Genomic DNA, 22,613 nt, shown 5'->3' with positions numbered 1-22,613 from the left:
AGCATTTATTTCTGTTCAGGTTGATGATTATGGATTACAGACAAGAAAAACCTAAAAGTCAGTATTTCAGAAAATTAGAATAATTAATCCAAAACACCTGCAATGGCTTCCTAAGTGTTATAAAAAGTCCCATAGTCTGTTTCAGTATGCAACACAATCATGGGGAAGACTGCTGACTTAACAGATGTCCAGAAGGCAGTCATTCACACACTCCACAAGGAGGGTAAGCCACAAAAGTTAATTGCTAGAGAAGCTGGCTGTTCTCAGAGTGCTGTATCAAGCATATTAACCCCTTAGTGACCGCCGATACGGCTTTTTACGGTGGTAACTAAGGGGCCTTATTCTGCTGCCATCAGCTTTTTACGGCTATGGCAGAGAATAAGATTGCGGGTCCGGGAAGGCCCCCACCCCATCTTCCCAGCTACCGGAGGTAGCTGAGGGGTTGGGGCAGTGTGTGGGGTCCGTCTCAGACGCCCCCCTTACCGACGATCGCCGCTATTAACTTCATAGCAGCGGCCGTCGGTAACTGGCATTGCCGCTGCCGCCGCTGCCTTTCATCTCCCCCAGCCGTGAATCCATGGGGCAGTGATCGGTGACCCCCTGGGGGTCCCGGTACAAGCGATCAGCGGTATATACTATATACTGCTGATCGCTTGTACCATGTGCTCCCGGCATTTTTTATCCCCTGTCACCATAAATGATTGGTGACGGGATAAAAAGTGATGTGTCTGTCCCCCCAAAGTCGCCCCCCACCCCCAATATACTCACCTGATCCTGGAAGGTCCTTCCTCCTCAACGTCCAGGCTGCTTCTGAAGTGCGCATGCGCTCCAGAAGCAGCCAACTCTGAAAATTTTAAAGTGGGTCTCTGTCACTGAACTATGATTACTGTGATAGAAAATATCACAGTAATCATAGTAATATAGAGAAAATGAATGTGTAAAAGTACAAAAAGTGACAAACATACAAAAAATAAAACACACACTTTTTATTATAGTAATAATTGCAGTTTACTCCCAAATTACCCCTAACCCCCCCAGATTGCCCATAACCACTGCAAGTTGCCTGCAACCACCGCACGTTGCCCGCAACCACCGCACGTTGCCCGTAACCACCGCACATTGCCCGTAACCACCGCACGTTGCCCCTAACCACCGCACGTTGCCCCTAACCACCGCACGTTGCCCCTAACCACCGCACGTTGCCCCTAACCACCGCACGTTGCCTGTAACCACCGAACGTTGCCCGTAACCACCCCAAATTGCCAGTGACCCCCTCCAGATTGCCCGTAACCACCCCAAATTACATGTACCCACCCCAGATTACCTATAAGCACTTCAGTTTATCAGTAACAATCCCAGATTGTCTGTAACCCTTCCAGGTTGCACATAACCCCCCCAAGTTGCCCGTAATCACGCCAGATTACATGTAACCCCCCAGATTGCACGTAACCACCGCACTTTGCCTCTGACCATGCCACATTGCCTCTGACCACGCCACGTTGCCTCTGACCACGCCACGTTGCCTCTGACCAGGCCACGTTGCCTCTGACCAGGCCACGTCGCCTCTGACCAGGCCACGTCGCCTCTGACCAGGCCACGTCGCCTCTGACCAGGCCACGTCGCCTCTGACCACCGCACGTCGCCTCTGACCACCGCACGTCGCCTCTGACCACCCCAAATTGCCAATGACCCCCTCCAGATTGCGGTAACCATGCCAGATTACAGGTACCCACCCCAGATTACCTATAAGCACTTCAGTTTATCCGTAACCACCCCACATTGCTCCTAACCACCCCACGTTGCCCATAACCACCCCAGATTGTCTGTAAGAAGTGCAGGTTGCCCGTAACCACCCCACGTTTCCCATAACCACCCCAGATTGTCTGTAAGCACTGCAGGTTGCCCGTAACCACCCCACGTTGCCCGTAACCACCCCACGTTGCTTGTAACCACAGCAGGTTGCCCGTGACCACCGCTTGTCGCCTCTGACCACTGCACGTCGCCTCTGACCACCCCAAATTGCCAGTGACCCCCTCCAGATTGCGGTAACCATGCCAGATTACAGGTACCCACCCCAGATTGTCTGTAAGCACTGCAGGTTGCCCGTAACCACCCCACGTTGCCCGTAACCACCCCAGATTGTCTGTAAACACCCCTTGTTGCCCGTAAACACCCCTTGTTGCCCGTAACCACCCCTTGTTGCCCGTAACCACCCCACGTTGCCCGTAACCACCCCAGGTTGCCGTAACCACAGCAGGTTGCCCGTGACCACCCCATGTTGTCTGTATCCACCCCAGATTACCTGTAACCACAGCAGGTTGCCCGTGACCACCCCATGTTGTCCGTAACCACCCCAGACTACCTGTAACCACCCCAGACTGTCCATAACCACCCCAGACTGTCCATAACCACCCCAGATTACCTGTAATCTAATTTTTTTATTTTATTTTAGTAACTGCTCTATTCTAATAACTATTACTAGCTGCGGTTTTGCTCCAGTAAATTAGCGCTCCTTCCCTGCTGTGTGCCCATACAGTGGTTTATGCCCACATATGAGGTACCGTTTTACTCATGAGAACATGCGTTACAGATTTTGGAGTACGTTTTCTCTCCTGTTCTTCGTGAAATTTAGAAATTTCAAAATAAACCAACATATTATTGGAAAAATTCGAGTTTTTCATTTTTACTGGACAATTTTGAATACTTTCCTCTAATACATGTGGGGTCAAAATGGTCACCACACCCCAAGATGAATTTTTTGAGGGGTGCACTTTCCAAAATGGGGTAACTTTTGGGGGGAATCTATTCTGCTGACACTACAGGGGCTCTGCAAACGCACCTGGTGCTCAGAAACTTCTTCAGCAAAATCTGCACTGAAAATGCTAATTGGCGCCCCTTCCCTTCTGAGCCCGGCTGTGTGCCCATACAGTGGTTTATGCCCACATATGGGGTACCATTGTACTCAGGAGAACCTGCGTTACAGATTTTGGGGTGAATTTACTCTCCTGTTCCTCGTGAAATTGAGACATTTCAAACTAAAGGAACATATTATTGAAAAAATTCGAGTTTTTCATTTTTACTGTCTACTTTTGAATACTTTCCTCTAATGCTTGTGGGGTCAAAATGCTCACCACACCCCAAAATGAATTCACTGAGGGGTGTACTTTCCAAAATGGAGTGACTTATTGGGAGATTTTACTCTGCTGGCACTACAGGGGCACTGCAAACGCACCTGGCGCCCAGAAACTTCTTCAGCAAAATCTGCATTGAAAAAGCTAATTGGCGCTCCTTTCCTTCTGAGCCCGGCTGTATGCCCATACAGTGGTTTATGCCCACATATGAGGTACCCTTTTACTCAGGAGAACCTGCATTACAAATTTTGGGGTACTTTTTGCTCTTGTTCCTCGTGAAATTGAGAAATTTCAAACTAAACGAACATATTATTGGAAGAATTCGAGTTTTTCATTTTTACTGTCTTCTTTTGAATACTTTCCTGTAATACCTGTGGGGTCAAAATGGTCACCACACACCAAGATAAATTCTTTGAGGGGTGTACTTTCCAAAATGGAGTGACTTATGGGGGGTTTTCTCTCTGCTGACACTACAGGGGCACTGCAAACGCACCTGGCGCTCAGAAACTTCTTCAGCAAAATCTGCATTGGAAAAGCTAATTGCGCTCCCCTCCTTCTGAGCCCGGCTGTGTGCCCATACAGTGGTTTACGCCCACATATGGGGTACCGTTGTACTCAAGAGAACCTGCGTTACAAATTTTGGGGTGCTTTTTCTCTCATGTTCCTTTTGAAAATGAGAAACTTTAATCTAAACGTATATATTATTGGAAAATTTTAATTTTCCATTTTTTTACTGCCTAATTGTGAATACTTTCCTCCAGCCCCTGTAGGGTCAAAATGCTCGCTATACCCCTAGATTAATTCTTTAAGGTGTGTAGTTTCCAAAATGGGGTCACTAATGGGGGTTTTCAGGATACCAGACTTCTAAATCCATTTAAAAAAAGAACTGGTCCCTAAAAAAATCAGTTTTGGAAACTTTTACGAAAATGTGATAATTTGCTGATAAATTTCTAAGCCCCGTAACACCCTAAAAAAGTAAAATATGTTTACCAAATTATGCCAGAATAAAGAAGACATATTAGTAATGTGACTTAGTAACTAATTTATGTGCTACGACGTTCTTTTATTAGATGCAGAGAATTTCAAAGTTCATAAAATGCAATTTTTTTGTATTTTTTCATGATATTTTGATGTTTTTCACAACAAACACACAAAGTAGTGACCAAATTTTGCCACTAACATAAAGTGCCATATGTGACGAAAAAAAACAATCTCATACGTTACCATACGTTAAAGCATCACTGAGCTATAAGAGCATAAAGTGAGACAGGTCAGATTTTGAAAAATTAGCCTGGTCATTAGGGCCCAAACTAGCTGCAGCATGAAGTGGTTAATGGAAAGTTGAGTGGAAGGAAAAAGTGTGGTAAAAAAAAGGTGCACAAGCAACCAGGAGAACCTCAGTCTTAACCGGATTGTAACGAAAATGCCATTCAAAAATTTGGGAGAGATTCACAAAGAGTGGACTGCTGCTGGAGTCAGTGCTTCAAAAGCCACCACATACAGACGTCTGCAGGACATGGGCAACAAGTGTTGCATTCCACTCCTGACCAATAAACAATGCCAGAAGCGTCTTATCTTAGCCAAGGAAAAGAAGAACTGGACTGTTGATCAGTGGTCCAAGGTGCTGATTTCAGATGAAAGTAAATTTTGCATTTCATTTGGAAATCAAGGTCCCAGAGTCAGGAGGAAGAGTGGAGAGGCACAATTCAAGCTGCTTGAGGTCTAGTGTGAAGTTTCCACAATCAGTGATGGTTTGGGGAGCCATGTCATCCGCTGGTGTAGGTTCACTGTGTTTCATCAACACCAAAGTCAACGCTGCCGTCTACCAGGAAATTTAAGAGCACTTCATGCTTCCCTGTGCTGAAAAGGTTTTTGGAGATGGAATTTTCATCATCCAGCAGGATTTGGCACCTGTCCACACTGCCAAAAGTACCAATACCTGGTTTACTAACCACAGCACCACTGTGCTTGATTGGCCAGCAAACTCGCCAGACCTAAACCCCATAGAGAATTTATGGGGTATTATCAAGAGGAAGATAAAAGACACCAGACCCAACAATGCAGACGAGCTGAAGGCCGCTATCAACCTGGGCTTCAATAACACCTCTGCAGTGCCATCAGCTGATCGCTTCCATGCCACGCCGCATTGATGCTGTCATTTATGCAAAAGGTGCCCCGACCAAGTATTGAGGGCATTTACTGTACAGACTTTTTATTCTGGTTGACATTTCTGTGTTAAAAACATTTTTTTGTCAGTTGGTTTTATATAATATTCAAATTTTCTGAAATACTGACTTTTGGGTTTTTCTTGGCTGTAATCCATAATCATTAACTTTAATAGAAATAAACACTTGAAAAAGTTCACTCTGTATGTATGAAATAGAATATATGAGGTCACTTTTTGAATTGAATTACTGAAGAAATTTTTTTTTATATATTCTAATTTATTGCAAACCACTGAATGTACCTAGTACATTTGCTTTAAAAGGTTTGTCCGGGCAATGTACATTTTTGATATGGTGTCCAGGGAGGTGAAAAATAAAGAAAACACTGACCTCCCCTGCCAGCAAGAGGTCCACACAGCTCCTGTCTCTGCACACATTATACCTGCTACACACTGGGCCAGTTGATATTGCATAGCCCTTTTCTTTGAAAAATTTATTAAATTACATTTTTTTGTATTTGGGTTGGGTTCACGTCTGCACTCTTCTTTGCGTCTTTCTGCTAAGAGCTTTATAAGAGCAGAACAATAAAAAAAAACAAAAAAAAAAAAAAACATTTCATAGCTGCCCAACGCTGGACATCAATTTAACCCAACCAACCTATTAGATTTCCTCCTTGGCGCCTAGCATTTTACTGGACAAAATAGCATTTTAGGCAGAATCTCGAATGCAGATGTGACACTAGCTTTACTTTAGGATTTACTCTACGTCTGAAAACAGTAAAACATGAAAATTAAAAAATATATATACAGTTTTTTACTATAATCTTATTGCATTTGCTACTCTGTTGGTTGCAAGACAAATATTTAAAAGTGTTCTCCACTAATTGTTCAGCACATGAGTCTTTATTTTTTTCATTTGCTCCGTAGGTCAGAGCTCTTGTCTTTACTGAAAACTTACAACTGCTATCATGAAGGGAAAAGCTTCCAGTTACGACATCATGAGGTGAGAACACTTTTTTTTTTATCATTGTCCTTATATTTTTCTTAATATTTAAAATAAAATTTGGGATAACAGGGTATCTAGATTTCAAAGCATATTGCTGTAAGATTTTTTTTTTTGTTTGGTTCGAGCCACCCTAAAGTGAATCAATATTTTCGTATTTAGGTTTTTCATTGCTCCAATACATGTACGAAGCAAATGGTATTGCTGTCTACAGCTCCTATGTAGACCTCCATGTTAACAAAATGCAATCTTTCCCTATTTGTTGTCAACCATCCAAATGTACAGGACATAGGGCTTTTTTCTAGTATATGCACATGAAGACCTTTTGCAGAGATGCTTTATTTTTTATTTTACATGCAATGGAGAAATAAAAATGACTAAAAACTCATTACATAAAAAATTCCTGTCTTACTGTCAGATTCACTTCCTATAATGAATAACAAAGTAAGGCTATGTTCACACAACGTTTTTCAGCTCCGTTTAAAATGACTTCTGTTATTTTGAGTCTAAAATAACGGACGTTTTTTAGCAGCCTGGCCTCCCCTTAGTGCAATGACTGATGTTTGCACATTATTTTATTTTGTGGTTACTAATTGCCCTTTGGATGTGTCTTAATTTAAAAGTCCATTGAATTTAATAGTAAAAACGGAGAAAGAACAGTGAAAAAAGGAAAACTGTGTGTGAACTGCTAATGAAAAACGTCCGCTGTTTGCAAAAGACGTCCAAAAATAATGATCATGTTCATTATTTTGACGCCCGCGGCAAAAACGTCCGTTATTCAATACACTGTGTGCAATGGACGTCCGTCTTCCCATTGACTTCAATGCATTGCCATTACAGTCAGTTAAATCTCGGCAAAAACGGACGTTATTTTAAATAAGAAAATCGGCCGCCTTTTTAATATTTTTGACGTTGTGTGAACATAGCCTAATTCTATATGTTTTCTAGTCACGTTTGGTCATACATAGAATTGTAAAACCGCACCAGTAATATCCTAATGGTGGCCCTGTGCTTTTGTCCAGTCACTCATTTTTATATTGTAATATTAACAATATATGAGTGAATTCCTAATATCCAGTATAATATGTGATGGGGCTCAAAATTATGTTTGAGCATCATTTTCTCACTTATTTTAGCATTAAATATAAAAAGTACACTATAAGACATAACCTTTAGGCAGGCTTGGGCGCGGAAAAGTTTCGAAACTTTTCAATAAAGCCTTTAACACTTGATTTTGACAGTACCGTGACCTATGTTAGACATGTAAAACATATCATGTGAAAGATGCACAAAATACATAAATGACCGTAAAAGACGCTCTGCAATCAAAAGATTGTAGTTAAAACGATCACTGGGGATAGGGGGTGTGGCCTGGCATGCTGGGGATTAGTCGCAAGCCGTAAGAGTTCTGGGCCCAGCACTTTTTGGGGAAAAAATAACATTAATATGTGACCAAGACGGATGGTCCAAGAAGACACCGGAGACCCCAGAGAGCATTGTCCCCCCAATATCTAGTTACTACACCGCTCGCAGATCTGTAGTCAGATCTGGAGCCGGCAGAGTCAGAGCCGGCGACATCTTGCCAGACATGTGCACAGATCTCTGCTTTTCAGCACCAAAGGATTAAGGAGAACCCAACTGGCGCTTTTCTTGGTGACCCAAGTAAGACCTGCTCCCTGCAGCAGCTCACCTTTTATCCCTCAGCAGCCTCTGAGCGTTCGGGAAGCAGGACACAGCCTGGTCAGGAAACACACGAGGGAGCACAGCAGTCCTGGCTGCAGAGTACACAGGGCGATTTGCATGAGGACAGTGAGTCGAGAGAAAATGCAGCTCCCTCAGGAATTCAGGCCCACGACGCTGACCTACAGGCTTCCCTCACACCACCTCATATAACAACTCAGTCCATAAAAGAGTTAACCCCATCAGCTCAGCTGAACACAGAGGCAGGCTTGTAACCTACAAGCTCTTTCAGAAATGGGAATGAACCCCCCCCCCCATGGCATAGTCCAGAATACCCTAACTCAGACCTAGCCATGGAGTCGGACATATTTAATCAAACACTCCAGGCAGCTACCACAAGAGAAGAGAATCAGTGGCAACACAATGACAATTCCTGCAGGAACAACATTACCACATGCTAAAGCAGCACATATATTACACAGCCCTGATCTTCAGGCATTACTAGCTCTCTAACCATCCAAAAATTACCTAAACTCTCTAGCTACAGATGTAAAATTCACAGATATCCTACTCATGTTAACAGGCATCTTTAATTCAATTCTAGGCAGGTCACTCCAATCACATATAGGGATTAAATCGCAAAAGAACCACCTGTGTGGGAGCCCCGACAAAACAGAAGTTCACAAACACCAGCGCTATGATAGTCTAGCAGCTGTCAGGCTGGGAGTGACATGCTTCTCTCCCCAAATAAATAAGCTACTGATAAACACTAACGTTCCAAGTGCAAGTAAACATGTGCTGTAGTACTACAAGTGCAACAATATTTAAATAATTTTAAATAATATTAATAATTAATAATATTTTAAATAATTGCACGCTGTATGTCACTGTGAAATGGATAAAAGTGAACTATGAATAAATACTAAAAGTGCCAGGCGTAAGTAACATGTGCTGTAATACTGAAAATGAAATAAGTGAACTCTTTTATAGTAGTACACTAGATATCACTGTGGAATAGATGAAAGTACCTGTATGAGTATGTACCAGTATGAGCAATAAAAGCTTCATAGGCGTAGTAGTCCTCCAATGTTGGTGGTAATGGCAGACCGAGATCCGGTAAGTTGGTGTGGCTCCAAGGTCCAATTATGTACGGTGCAAATATGTGTAATATCTTTCCCAGGCTGTTTGGATAGGGATGCCCCAGCCGACAGCTAGTCCCTCCAAAAAAGAAAACGATGTGAGCACAAACCCAACTGGCAGGTTCACGGAACCAAGTGACGTCACTCTCTCCCGAACCGTTGAGTCTCAAAACCAACGCGTTTCAGCAAAATAAAACGTTTGCCTTCGTCAAGGTTGAGGCTATAGGGAGGGGTTCCGTCCTTCATGGGTTCAGCACATTTCATCTTACATATTGAGAGTTCCTATGCACACCTTTTAGGGATCTGCCTTTTTTAGTAATAAAACCTCATTCCTTATTCCTTGTTGGCATCCCCCATTTAATTCTATCATTCTGACTTCATGCTGCGGTTTCATTGCAGTTTCAAGGCACACTATATGCAAATACGCTAACGTGTGCAATGTCACTATATGCAAATACGCTAAAATGTGTAATATCACTACATGAAAATCAGCTAAAATGTTTAAAATCACTAGATGTCGCCAGCGCTCCTGGTTCCTTCTTGGAATCCAATGGAATTTTACCTACTATTATATCATATTTTAGCTACACTGTGCAGCTAAATATTGTTCACCTTTAAAACTATCTCAGTTACTTGAGAATGTAACAGAACTCAAGCTAAAAAAACAGTTTTATTTTATTCTCAAAAAGCTCCAAATCGGCATTCAGGCCGTTTGGAATTAATGTGTTAATTTAAAAATTACACAGAACGATTATCGTTTAAATTCGAACGATTTAAAGATTTTTCGCACGATAATCGTTCTGTGTTATAGGGCCCTAAGACATACCACTGGGGATTCCCATTTGCTCTACGCATTCATAATAATGACAAAGCTGCAGCGTTAACATCCCCAGCTAATTTGCCTAGTCTGCTGCAAACTTTTGCATTACCGGACCTTCCCCCGCCAGATTGGGGCGCTCTGCTGTCTGACCCAAAAAGATTGATGGAAAGACCACCCAGGCATGGCCGTATTTGCAGGGCGGCGCCCTGCGGGGGACTGCACTCGCAGGACACATTTTTTTTTTTTTTTGTTAACCCCCTCTGCCGCCCCGCCGCTGAGGTCCGCGCCCGGGTGGTGCGGGGTGGGGGGTTTTAGGTTGGCCGGGGGAGCAGCTGGGCGGCAGGAACAGAGGCAGGCTAGGAAGATCTCCCCCATGCAGGGCCAGCGTGAGCTTCTGGCACAGACAGCCTGTCACACAGGCCGGAAGCTCACATACAGCCCCGTAATGCTCGAACTTGTCTCCTGTTTGGCAGCAGCGTGATGACGTCACACGTACGCTGCTGAGCAGGGAAGAAGTTCGGACATCGCGGGGCTGTATGTGAGCTTCCGGCCTGTGTGACAGGCTGTCTGTGCCGGAAGCTCATGCTGGCCCTGCATGGGGGAGATCTTCCTAGCCTGCCTCTGTTCCTGCCCCCTGGCTGATCCCTCGGCCCCCCGGCTGGTCCCCCTGCCACCCGGCTGATCTCTCGGCCCCCTCGGCTGGTCCCTCTTCCCCCCTGCCTGTCACCTCAGCTGCCCCCACCCATCCTCTCCACCTGCCACCCCAGCTGCCCCCCATCTTCTCCCCCTGCAACCCCAGCTGCCCCCCATCCTCTTCCCCTGCCACCCCCCATCCTCTCCCCCTGCAACCCCAGCTGCCCTCCCATCTTCTCCCCCTGCAACCCCAGCTGCCCCTCATCTTCTCCCCCCCTGCCCCCCATCTTCTCCCCCTGCAAGCCCAGCTGCCCCATCTTTTCCCCCCTGCCCCCCATCTTCTCCCCCTACAATTCCAGCTGCGCTCCCATCTTCTCCTCCTGCAACCCCAGCTGCCATCCCATCTTCTCCTCCTGCAACCCTAGCTGCCCTACCATCTTCTCCCCCTGCAACCCCAGCTGCCCTCCCATGTCCTCCCCCTGCCCCTCTATCTTCTCCCCCTGCAACCCCAGCTGCCCTCCCATCTTCTCCCCCTGCCACCCCAGCTGCCCTCCCATCTTCTCCCCCTCCCCCTGTCGCCCCAGCTGCTCCCCGTTGCCCCAGCTACTCCCCAGCTGCTCCTCCTGTCGCCCCAGCTTCTCCCTCTGTCCCCCCAGCTGCTCGCCCTGTCCACCCAGCTGCTCCCCCTGTCGCCCCAGCTGCTCCCCGTCACCCCGGCTGCTTCTGCTCCCCCTGTCACCCCAGCTACTCCACAGCTTCTCCCCCTCCCCCTGTCACCCCAGCTGCTCCCCCTGCCACCTCCAGCTGCCTCCCTTTCCTAGTCACCCCCAGCTGCCTCCCTTCCATGAAAAAAAATTGTTGCTGGTCTCTAGACAGGTGATTTACCCCTAGACCACAGTTTCAAAATTAGGTTAGGTTAGGACATTCAACTAGATCTGATTGCAGATCAATCCTCTGGCAGTTTATGTCTGAAATAAACACTCAGAGACACTGGCTGACAGTACGAGTGAGCAGGAGACAGTGCAGCAGAGATTATTCATGAAAAGAAGGAGAAGGAAGGTGTGGTAAGGTGTGTCAGAATCAGGCTGATTCGGCCGATTATCATTCCGTGTGTTAGAGAGACTTGATCAGCCAATGAAACGATCATCGGCTAATTGTTTTCTTTAGGTCCAGACCTAAAATCATTGGGCGTTGGACGCTCATCACTAAGTGACAGGCCACGGCCGCTCAGCCAATCACTGGCTGAGACAGGCTGCCGGCTGCTCAGCCAATCACTGGCCGAGACAGGCCACGGCCAGTGATTGGCTGAGCGCCGGTGGCCTGTCGGTGCAGAGGCTGTAACAGAAGACACAGCTGCAGACACCGAGGAAGGCAACTGAGGACACCAGGAAACTAGATAAGGTGAGTTAATACTTATTATTTTACACTAAAGGCAAGGGCTGCACGGATATCGCTAACTATCTGTGCAGCCCTTGCTGGCCGATAGTCGGCCAGTGTAATTGCTCAGTAAATGAGCGCCGATTTAGCAGTGGCTACAGTTTGATTGGGCCTTGTAATAGGACCTTTAGTAATAGCACGAATGCTGAGCCACAACTCCTCTTTGACTCTTCATTACAGTAAGAGAGCCAAGATTGAGCATAATCCACTCCACGGACAGATTACCAAAAGGTTACATGATCACTAGGGAACTGCCAACAACAGTACACTGTCAGCACCTCAGGTAGGGCCCAGGTGCTGACAGATTCCCTTTAAGCACAGTATAAAACCTGCACATGCTTAGAGTACGATAGCATACAACTCAACACTACATAAGCTTCTTCACTAAGTCATCAGGTAACATATGTATACAGATATTCTTCACTAGGAGCAGTGTTTCTAAAGGCTCCATACATATGAAATCTGAGGGTATATGCCATGATATTTTTGAACTCTTACACAATCTGACAGAACAAAATTAAACCCCATACATTTCTATAAGTGTCTTGTTACAGCTTAATAAAAAAATAGAGGTCCAACATGATATACAAGAGACTTCTTTATATAACCACGTAGCAGTTAGTATGCCTATGAAAAACTATAACCCTTTCTAGAATACTGGATTGTAGTGACCAATAGCAAAAAAGAAAAAGAATTTCTAAAAGAAATAAATATTATTTATTAGTGCAAGCATGTCAAATCAGATCAATATCAGCCCAACTTTCATCTTCAATAGTAAACCATTTCCAATTACATAATGTTCATATATTCTCAGGACACATTATAACTCATATATAACTGGTAACTGTGGTTTATGAAGTCTGCTTATTGCCCCCCTTGTACTGTAAGTTGGGGAACAACATTTCTTTTGCAGGCGTGGGAATCTGTTCCTTCTATCCTGTATAGCTTGAATCTCGCTGCATTGTGTCCTGCTTTGTGTGTCGGCCCCTTTATTTGTATGTACGGCAGTAGTAACTCTCAGCTTTGTAGGCAGGGTGCCGCGGGTAGCTGCAGAGGACTTCTCTAGCTCTTGGTTCTCTTTTCCACTATGTCTGAATAGCCAGGCAATAGGGTCAGTCTGACTTGGAAGGGACATCAGGCCAGTACCACAGGTGGATTCTTGAGTATGAGCCAGAACTTTGGTTTCACAGACCCTCAATGATGGTCTTTGTCTAAAACGACGACTTCGCTGACACTTGCTTGGTCTAAGCTGCAGCTGGTCTGTTATTGTTAAGCAAGGCTGTGCCAGGGTCTGAATCGACCTGATGTAATCCTCCAGTCCACTGTCCAAATGGTTATTTGCGGCCAGTCTTTCACATTGCATGTTTACCTCTGTATCTTCACCAATAGTCGGCAGCTGCTGTACCGAGATCAGGAGCTGAGATCTCATAGCTGTAAAGAACCGGCAGAAAACATAAGTGTATCAGAATAACTTTTGAGAAAGACATGAACTTGGAAAGCATTTATGGATATAGGATCTGAGTGACAATTACTAATGCTCTGGATATAAAACATAGAGCCAACCAACAGGTTTCATGTTTGGTTAATATAACATCGACCATTAACATAGGCTTAAATAAATAGATAAATAAAATAAAAAAATATATATATATAATTATATTTCTGATATAATGCATTAACAATAATACTTTTAGTACTGTAATAATTAAATATCTTACCTTCTGATAGTTGTATGTGTCCTTTTCCTAGTTCTTCTTTGCTGAGTTACAGTATGTGTCTGTCAGGCTCGTTCTGATCTACAATGGTGTTCCTGCTCCTTTTTATAGTTTCTAGCCGCTGCCAGCCTCTGGACTATGTTTCCTAATATAGCATCAGCTGTGAACGTGAGCAAGGATGTGAAGAAGGTGATGGCTCTAGGGATGTAGAGGGGAAGAGGGGGGGGGTGTGCACTTCCAGGCTCTCACTGGCTGGAGTGACTATTTGCTTTTCAGCTTTTTTTTTTTTTTCCTGCTTCGTCTGTTCCACTGTGTACCTAGCAGCGGGATGTTAATGTGCGCAGTGACACGTTTTCAGTGCTCCTCATCATCCACGTATGCACATCCTCACTTACAACTAATAACCTATAAAGCCTATAAATCACTGGCTATGTGATATGCTCCTGTTCTTTCTCATTACTACTGCAGTACTTGTTTTGTATGTGATTTTTGTTTAGGTAAATTACCTTTTTAAACCTTTGATCTGTTAACATGCGTAGGTTCATGTTAAAGGGCTTATCCAGCGCTACAAAAACATGGCCACTTTCTTCCAGAGACAGCCCCTCTCTTGTCTCCAGCTTGGGCGGGTTTTGCTGCTCAGTTCCATTGAAGTAAATGGAGCTTAATTGCAAACCGCACCTGAACTGGAGACAAGAGTCGTGTAGTCTCTGAAAGAAAGTGGCCATGTTTTTGTAGCACTGGATAACCCCTTTAATGTGAACTCTTACTCCTTAAAGGACAACTCTGGCCAAAACTATTTTTTAAAATGTTATTACTTATGGAAAGAGAGACTTCCTGGTGTCCCCGGCCGGCACGTGTGATCGGAGAGCGGCGGCCAGGTGGGGAGTCAGCCATCAGATGTAAAGTGTAAAGTTGACGGATCCTGGAAGAAGCAGGAGGGGGGAGCAGAGGGGGATGATGGCTGCAGTGATGAGCGGCGCCCGGCAGCATCAACGGCGGCGGCGATCTCATAGCGATAACAAAGCTACTACACCTCCCAACACCTGCTCATGCTATGAGCAGGTGATGGGAGTAGTAGTTCAGTGTAGTCCAGAGCGGTGGCGGGCGGCGGCAGATCGGTGGGCTTACTGTAATATCCAAATGTACTGATTGATTACATTTATGGAATACTTTAGGGAGCAAGGACACTTGCTCCCCAAAGTATTTCATAAATGTATTCAATCAAAAACACTGTATATTACATTTACATACACATCCATTGTAATTCCAATGGAGTGTCCAGCAGGGGCGCACTCTATATAGAAGTCAATGGTACTCATTGACTTCTATATATAGTGCGCCCCTGCTGAACACTCCATTGTAATTACACCCCCGGTTCGTGACGTCACTTTTTTTTTAGAGAATCTGAAGTCTCCCTGATCTCCCTGTACATTAGAAATTTGTCTAACTTTCCGTAAGTAATAACATATTAAAAAATAGTTTTGGCCAGACTTCTCCTTTAAGGGTAGCTTCACACGTACCGACTCGACACGTACCGGCACGAGTCGGCTAGGTCCTGGCAGATCACTTTCACTACAGACACACAGCGGTCTGAACGACCGCTGCATGTATGTAATTCTGCCGGCCGCTTATTCCCTTCAGCTGCCGCCCGGCTACATTACCTTTCCTCGCTGCACGGGGTCCCGGCGTACTGCTCTCCCGCCCGGCCAATCAGTGGCTGCGGCAGGGCAACACACTGATTGGCCGGGCGGGAGAGCAGTACGTCGGGACCCTGTGCAGCGAGGACAGGTAATGTATACAGAGCGGGATCGCAGCGGGAGCCGGGCTGCAGCTGAAGGGATTAAGCGGCCGGCAGAATTACATACACGCAGCGGTCGTTCAGAACGCTGTGTGTATGTAGTGAAAGTGATCTGCCAGGACCTAGCCGACTCGCAGTGTTATTAACGCTGCGAGTCATTACGTGTGAAGCTACCCTAAGGCAGTCTATTTGCAAGTAATCTTTATACTGTACCTATCTACATCTCCACAATAAACATTATCCACATTATCTGATTAAGGACTTTAGGTAACTTTAACTATTATACTAGACTAGATGGACCCAGTGGTCTTTTTCTGCCGACAATCTTCTATGTTTCTATTATGTTGTAGTCATCGTATGGAAGTTCTTCCAGTGCCTGTATTTCTCCTGTTATGTGTGAACAGCTCTTTCTGTAGTGTGAAGTGAACCTGCTGAACATACAGGTTTGGCCTCAGCATTTGACTCCAGGTTGGATGCAGCCTATGGACGGGTTGACACAGTGTAGAACGGCCGGTGTTAGTGAAGATCATCCCGGCCAGATGACCTCATTTCTGTTGAATTCGGATGCGGATACTTCCGTGTGCGCCCGCATGCCAATTCACATTGCACACAATGGAGAGTGCGTCTGAAGCTGCACTCTCTATTGTGTGAGCTGACATGTCTGTGTGGCCGCAATTCAATGAAAAGCCGCCGCACAAAACTGACATGGCAGTTTTTCGTGCAGTCGGTTGGAATACGCTTGGTATACGGTTGGTATATGCACTGGCCGGGATTCTATTCATTCACATACAGCGTTTCTTTTGTATAAATACATTGTGTGAACTTGGCCTATGGTTGTATCTATGTTCTCCACAACTCCCTAGGGCTGCATCCAACTTCTCCAGCCTCTGGGAGTCAAATGCTGAGCGTTTAGCTTCAGCTCAACACTACTATTATGCTGATCCTTGATGTACCAGTGAGAAGGAGCGAGGTTGCTCTCCTCTGACTGCATAATTTACAGATAATTAGGTTGTTGCACCCACAAATACAACCCTATAACATGAATATAATACCACCCATCATGTTGGCTTTTTGGTTCTTTTCCCTGAACACTCCCACCCCCCTTGGTTTTTTTTCCCTTGGGAGCATAGGGGTTTTTCATGTAAAAAAGGCTAAAAGCTAAATGTAGCACTTATTACCTAGCGGTTTCTGAGTTCATGCAGTGGTGTGGAGCTATAGATAGATCCTTAAATGGTGCTTTTCTGCTGCCAACTATAGCACAGGTAACTATAGAAACTAAGCTGAGGTTGGATACATAGCTTTGATATAAAACCTAAATCACTTGCCATCAAACTGTGCTATCAGGCAGCCGCAAGAGCTTGAAATCTGGTTATAGATTTTTCCCTTTGGTTCAGATTAGGCAGCATCAAGTGACGTTTTGGGACCACTCTCACTTCTATGTGGCAGTGACCCCAATAATTACTCCTCATGATGCAGTTACCTGTATATATGTAATAGTTACCTTTTTTTCTTCTCACAGGTGGTTTAATAGTCTGTACTTTCCACTGTATCCACAGAGGAAATGTCAGGTTAAATTCAGAGATAACATAAACTCTCCTTTACTTGTCTCCAGTTCAAGTGGAGTTTACAATTAAGCTCTATTCACTTCAATAAAGCCAAATTGCAAATCCTACACCCAAACTTGAGACAAGGTCCGTGTAAGTCCCACTCAGTCAACCAGTGCACAACCCCACCACAGTCACTGATTGGCTGGGCGGGACATCAGGACATCTGGAATTGATATGTCACTTCTTTCGGCGGAATGCGTAATCCGGCCATGCATAGAATAGTGTCTATGGCACGGGCGGAAAGGCGCGCCGGTTAGACGCGGCAATTTCATAGTGTGCACGCACCCTCAAAGGGAATCTTTAAGCTGAAATTCATGTTGCAAACTGCTGACACTGTTGGATAGCTGTTAGGGCACCTCTGTCCATGTCAGGAACTGTTCAGTTCCTGTCTCAGCCACAGATGTCAGCAGAGAGCACTGTGTCTGAATGTAAATAAAACAACACTTCCTGCAGGACATATTATAGCTTATAAGTATGGGAAGACTTGAGATTTTTGAATAGAAGTTAATTACAAATCTATATAACTTTGTGACACGAGTTGATTTGAAAGAAAACATTTTTTCACTAGACAACCCCTTTAAATCACAAAAACAATAGGACTGTTCATCTCTCTAAGTAGAACATACTGCTCCCTTATATGCCCCCTTATATATAACCCTAGAAATCCCTATCCCAAAACAAGCACACACAAATAATTTAAACAGAAAATATATTGCATTAACATTTACAATATATATTTCCTGATATGTTTTTCCCCTGTATGATCAGGAAAACCAGGGTTAGGGGTTATCGACCAAAACAAAACTCTACATGACATTCAAAAAAAGCCAAATGTAATTCAGTATGACACCCTTTAAACAGACTGATGTAGCCGGTGTCATATTGTAATATTTAATGATTTGTATAAAAGTATGTGTGTGTATATGAATACAGCTATACGATTGTGTTCCCTAAATTAAGGATTTTCTCATGTATTCAAATTGTGTCTCAGTGTAAAAAACAATAACATTTTCATGTAGAAAAATGATCTATTGTGAGACCAGTGAGAAATGGCTCTGTTCCAACATCTACTGGTAATTTTCCACTTGTTCCTCTACTATTTCTGGGCTGGGTGCATATTGTTCTGAATCTAGTCATTTGCTGCATGAAGTTTTATTAAATAGTGAGAAAATACCATTTCCCCTTAATCCAAGACCTCCACCTTGTCCTGCTGATAACTTGGATTAGAGAGAAAGCCATTATTAAGTTTGTACTTTAGCTCCTACATTTATTTAATGGATTTGCTTAGAAAGGTAAATTAGAAAAATAAAATGTTCAGGCATTGTCCAGTCTTTAGTTTTTATATGGCGTGTTCCTATGTCTTCTGCGAAAAATTACTCAACTATTTTAAAACCTCTGGTGGTCTGTCTGAGCCATCCGAAGCAGTTTTGCAATGTGTGCGTGCTCTTGCATAACCAATGCTCCCAATGCCTCCTAACAGCTTGGTCAGAATGGCCTAGATCAGTGCTTCTCAAACTGGGAGGCGGGCCTCACCAGTGAGGCGCCCCCTAGTTGTTGGTGAGGCCCAGCTGGGGAGCCAGTTTTCACAAAAGTAACTATGATCTGCACAGTCCTCCAAAATCTTCATTTTAGCAACATTATTAATGTATTTCAAACTTGCTTTATTACTATCTAGAGCTTGGGAGACGGGTGAAAGCTAGTCCTAGCAAATATTTTCAGATTTTTCACCACAGATAGTGAGGCCCAGGCACCCTCTTGGTCAGTCTGGTGAGGCCCAGGCATTGCCTTGGTCTGTTGGGTGAGGCTCCAGTAGAAAAAGTTTGAGAAGCACTGGCCTAGATTGAGGGCAATTTGTTTATACGACCTTCCTCGTCCACTCAGTCCAATAATTCACCTCCTCACAACATCTGTCTACTGGGTAAAATGTCTTCAAGTGCATCATAAAGTCATGTCTAGCAGTCAGCTTCCTGTCACAAAGGGGAACACTAACCAAAAGTCGCCTCTGGGAGTTTGAGTTTTATGCTGTCATGATCGTGCCTGAAAAGGCATCAGTGCCACCCTCTGCAGCAAAGATTCGACATCTGCGCCAAAGACTGCACTTTTGGCCTTAAGTCTGTGCCTGGTTTTATTCTGTTCTTCGCTTATGTCTTCTGTGATCCGGTCCATGTTTCTTAGTTCTCCCTGCATTTACCTTGCCCTGGCTTTCTCACTAATTGTCTCTGCTGTGTTCTGATGGACAGGTCTCTTCACCTTTGGCTTTCTGTGTTTCTCCTGCTTAACCTATGAGCTTTGTGTTCGGGACTTGGTCTCCCTTATAGCTGTCCCTCTCCCTTCAGTCTGGGCTCTTGATAGTCTTGTGCAGCTTGTCTGACTAGCTAGATGCAGCCTTTTTGCCTTCAGTCTGTAGTCCTGCTTTCCTGACTGTTTTCCCTGTTTCTTGCCATTCTTTGTCTTTTGGTTCTGTGTCTCGCTTTGTCCTCAGCGTATCTTGCTTAGTCTTCAGTTAACTTCGCTTAGTCCTCAGTGTTTCTTGCTTTCTCCTAAGTTCATCTTGCTACTAGGGATGGTCCGAACCTGCCGAGGTTCGGGTTCGTACGAACTTGAACTCTCGGCAATGATTCCCGCTGTCTGCCCGCTCCGTGAAGAGGGTGGATACAGCGGGAGGACCACCTGGAAAACTGGGATACAGCCTATGGCTATGGCTGTATCCCAGTTTTCCAGGCAGTCCTCCCGCTGTATCCACCCTCTCCACTGAGCGGGCAGACAGCGGGAATCATTGCCGAGAGTTCAGGTTCGTACGAACCCGAACCTCGGCAGGTTCAGACCATCCCTACTTACTACTATCTCTGGCTCTCTTTGGTTCTCTGTTTACCTTGTTGCATCTCTGGCTTTCGTCCTTCATTGGTCCCCTGTTCCTCGCCTTGTCTACTTTATTATAGGAGTCAGCTTACAAAAGATACGACGTTTCGACCCTATCCAGGGTCTTTGTCAAGTATATACTTGTCATATACTTGAAAAAGACCCTGGATAGGGTCGCAACATCGTATCTTTTGTAAGCTGACTCCTATAATAAAGCATTGAAGATTTACTGTGGATGCTGTTGGACCTCTTCTGTACTACATTGTCGATACCCACTTGAGGCATTGTGGGTTCACCAGCGTGCATCCCATCAGAAGGCAAGTTTGGCGTACATTGGTGCTGCTGCTTCTACTAGTTTGTTTTTGCCTTGTCTACTGTCATTGTACCTTGTTCGCCTGTACTGACACCCAGTTGCAGACAGTCATTTAGGACCTGCACTGCAAGTAGGTAGAGACAGTGTGGGGGGGTGTTAGCCATAGGGCCCACTTGTCCTGTGTCTTTGTTTCCTGGGGCGCTGACATATGCCTTCTTGTTGCAAGACCCAGTGTAATCTTTTACATACCTGCCTGAGACATAAGGCTTCATCCACACATCAGTTTTTCTTCTGGGACCTCAAAAATCTGGATCAGTGATGTTTTGGAGAAACCATCTGTATGACGACTTTCTTGTGGATCCACAAAAACAGGTAGGAGGGTAATAAAAGGCCACTGAAAGGAGCCTGCCTAAGGATTAGTAAATGCAGTGCCATAGTAAAATCATACCAAGTGACATCTATTGGAGCCTCTGCAAAAACAGACCGTACAAGTAGCCAAAAAATGGACCTGTTATCAAAATGGGTGTGTGAATGACTACATTGAAATCAATCAGGATCCTGATTTACAAACAGAGAAAACTGATGTCTTTTTTTTTTTTTCTGTCAATGGGTATTTCTGCCCCTGTGTTCTTTGGGGGTTTCTTTGTCTCTCTCATCATCCACTTCTTTGTATGGACAGGCAGTGTGCTTATGCCTCTTTTCCAGGCAAATGTTCAACTATTTCATACTTCTAACACCATTCTCCATCAAAGCCTTGCCAAAGTCCAGGTAATTGCTGTAGGTCACACCTGAAATCCCATTGTAAATAGCTGTATATGCTGTATTTAATGTTCCAGCGAAAATCTAATATTGCACACCAGCTATTTATATGAATAGGCTGGATTTGACAGAGGAAGAGACATGTTATTTTATGGCTTATCACTGTTAATTCTTCTATAGTGTTCCTAAAATATTGGGCATAGAGGCAGCAAAGTGATCCACTCCCCAGCCGCCTGCTCTGACTGCCAATTGTGTTCACACAATGTAATGTATTCTGCCTATTTCTTGCAGGATGGTGGAGGTCTTGTTGTAGAAGGACTTTTAAACATATCCTGGGGTTTGCGGCGCCCTATCAGACTACAAATGCATGACAGCAATGAAAGGATATGCTTCAGCTCCTCTGACTCATGGTGCAAAGACTTACAAGAAAAAGACAGGTAAAAGCTGCACCAAACAAGGCACAAGCTAATGGCGTCAAACTCACGGCCCTCCAGCTGCTATAAACTACAATTCCCATCATCCCTGCACAGCTACAAGTTTGGCCTTGGCTGTCCAGGCATGATGGGAATTGTAATTTTGCCACAGCTGGACGGCCTTAGGTTTGACACCTGTGGCTTAGACTACTTGGCTATATTAAGTTTTATCTAAAACATAATCATAGAAAATCAATCAAAATGAGAGCCACATGCTGATTTATTTTACAAAGCATCAGAAAACCCTGCATAATTGCCATGATAAGTGATCCATTTGTACTTTAGTAACTATTACAGTATAGCAGTTACTGATTGCATCTTTGTCTCACACATCTATGGGTTTCTTTATGTTAGTCATACTTCTGGTGGTCCTGCTTACTTTTAGCAAGACTATTGTTACACTATGTTCTAAGTGTTACATGACGGCACCCCTGAATGAGTATTGCTTATTTCCTGTTCACATACAAGTACACTGTTCTAATAATTTACGTGCCAACCTGCATACCGACCAAGTAATAATACAATGTCTTTGTTGTAGCGCAGATTCAATGTATTTTTATTGTATTACGGTGGACTGTGTAGGCTGTGTTCAATCATTGCAGTTCCATTGCAATTCTGTTCTGGTACTGTTGTGGTCACTGCATCATTTTTGGTGAAAACACTGCAGTGCCAGTGTATGAACGCAGCCTTAGAAAGCCAATTAACTAACGTAGAGCTTTAAGGAAATTGATTAAATTGCTTAAAGCTTTAAGAAAATGAAGGTGATACATTACTTAGAAGCCCCCTGAGCCATAACTCTAAATCATTCCCAACACACCAAATGGCAACAAAGCCGCAATGGCTAGCACTGTTTCTTTATAGCACTATTGCTCTAGACTGAAGCCCTTCAGTGAACTTCATAGAAATTGTATGTTGTCGTGTAAAATTCCACTAAAAACCAGAAGTTATGTACCACTGCCTATTTATAATGCATAATACATACTGATAATATGTAATACATAAAAAGTCCATGAGGTGATATCGGCTAAGTAAATATTTTTTCAGACACAAGTTTTACTATGTACAGTGAAAATAACTCCAGT

General features: G+C 44.3%; 1 protein-coding gene across 4 annotated transcripts in view; it reads left to right on the top strand.

Moving 5' to 3' along the window:
• Positions 1-22,613, top strand: part of RASSF4 (Ras association domain family member 4) — a 111,186-nt gene that overhangs the window by 75,938 nt on the left and 12,635 nt on the right. For all 4 annotated transcript variants that reach the window (XM_069980818.1, XM_069980817.1, XM_069980820.1 and 1 more), the window contains 2 exons: positions 6,223-6,298; positions 21,350-21,495. In XM_069980818.1, the coding sequence (XP_069836919.1) occupies positions 6,223-6,298; positions 21,350-21,495 (222 nt within the window). The remainder of the gene's footprint in view (positions 1-6,222; positions 6,299-21,349; positions 21,496-22,613) is intronic.

The sequence above is a fragment of the Dendropsophus ebraccatus genome, chromosome 8, assembly GCF_027789765.1.
Source record: "Dendropsophus ebraccatus isolate aDenEbr1 chromosome 8, aDenEbr1.pat, whole genome shotgun sequence".
In the NCBI taxonomy this organism is placed as follows: Eukaryota; Metazoa; Chordata; class Amphibia; order Anura; family Hylidae; genus Dendropsophus; species Dendropsophus ebraccatus.
Note: the sequence above shows the minus strand (reverse complement) of the source record. Positions and strands in the feature narration are given on the sequence as shown.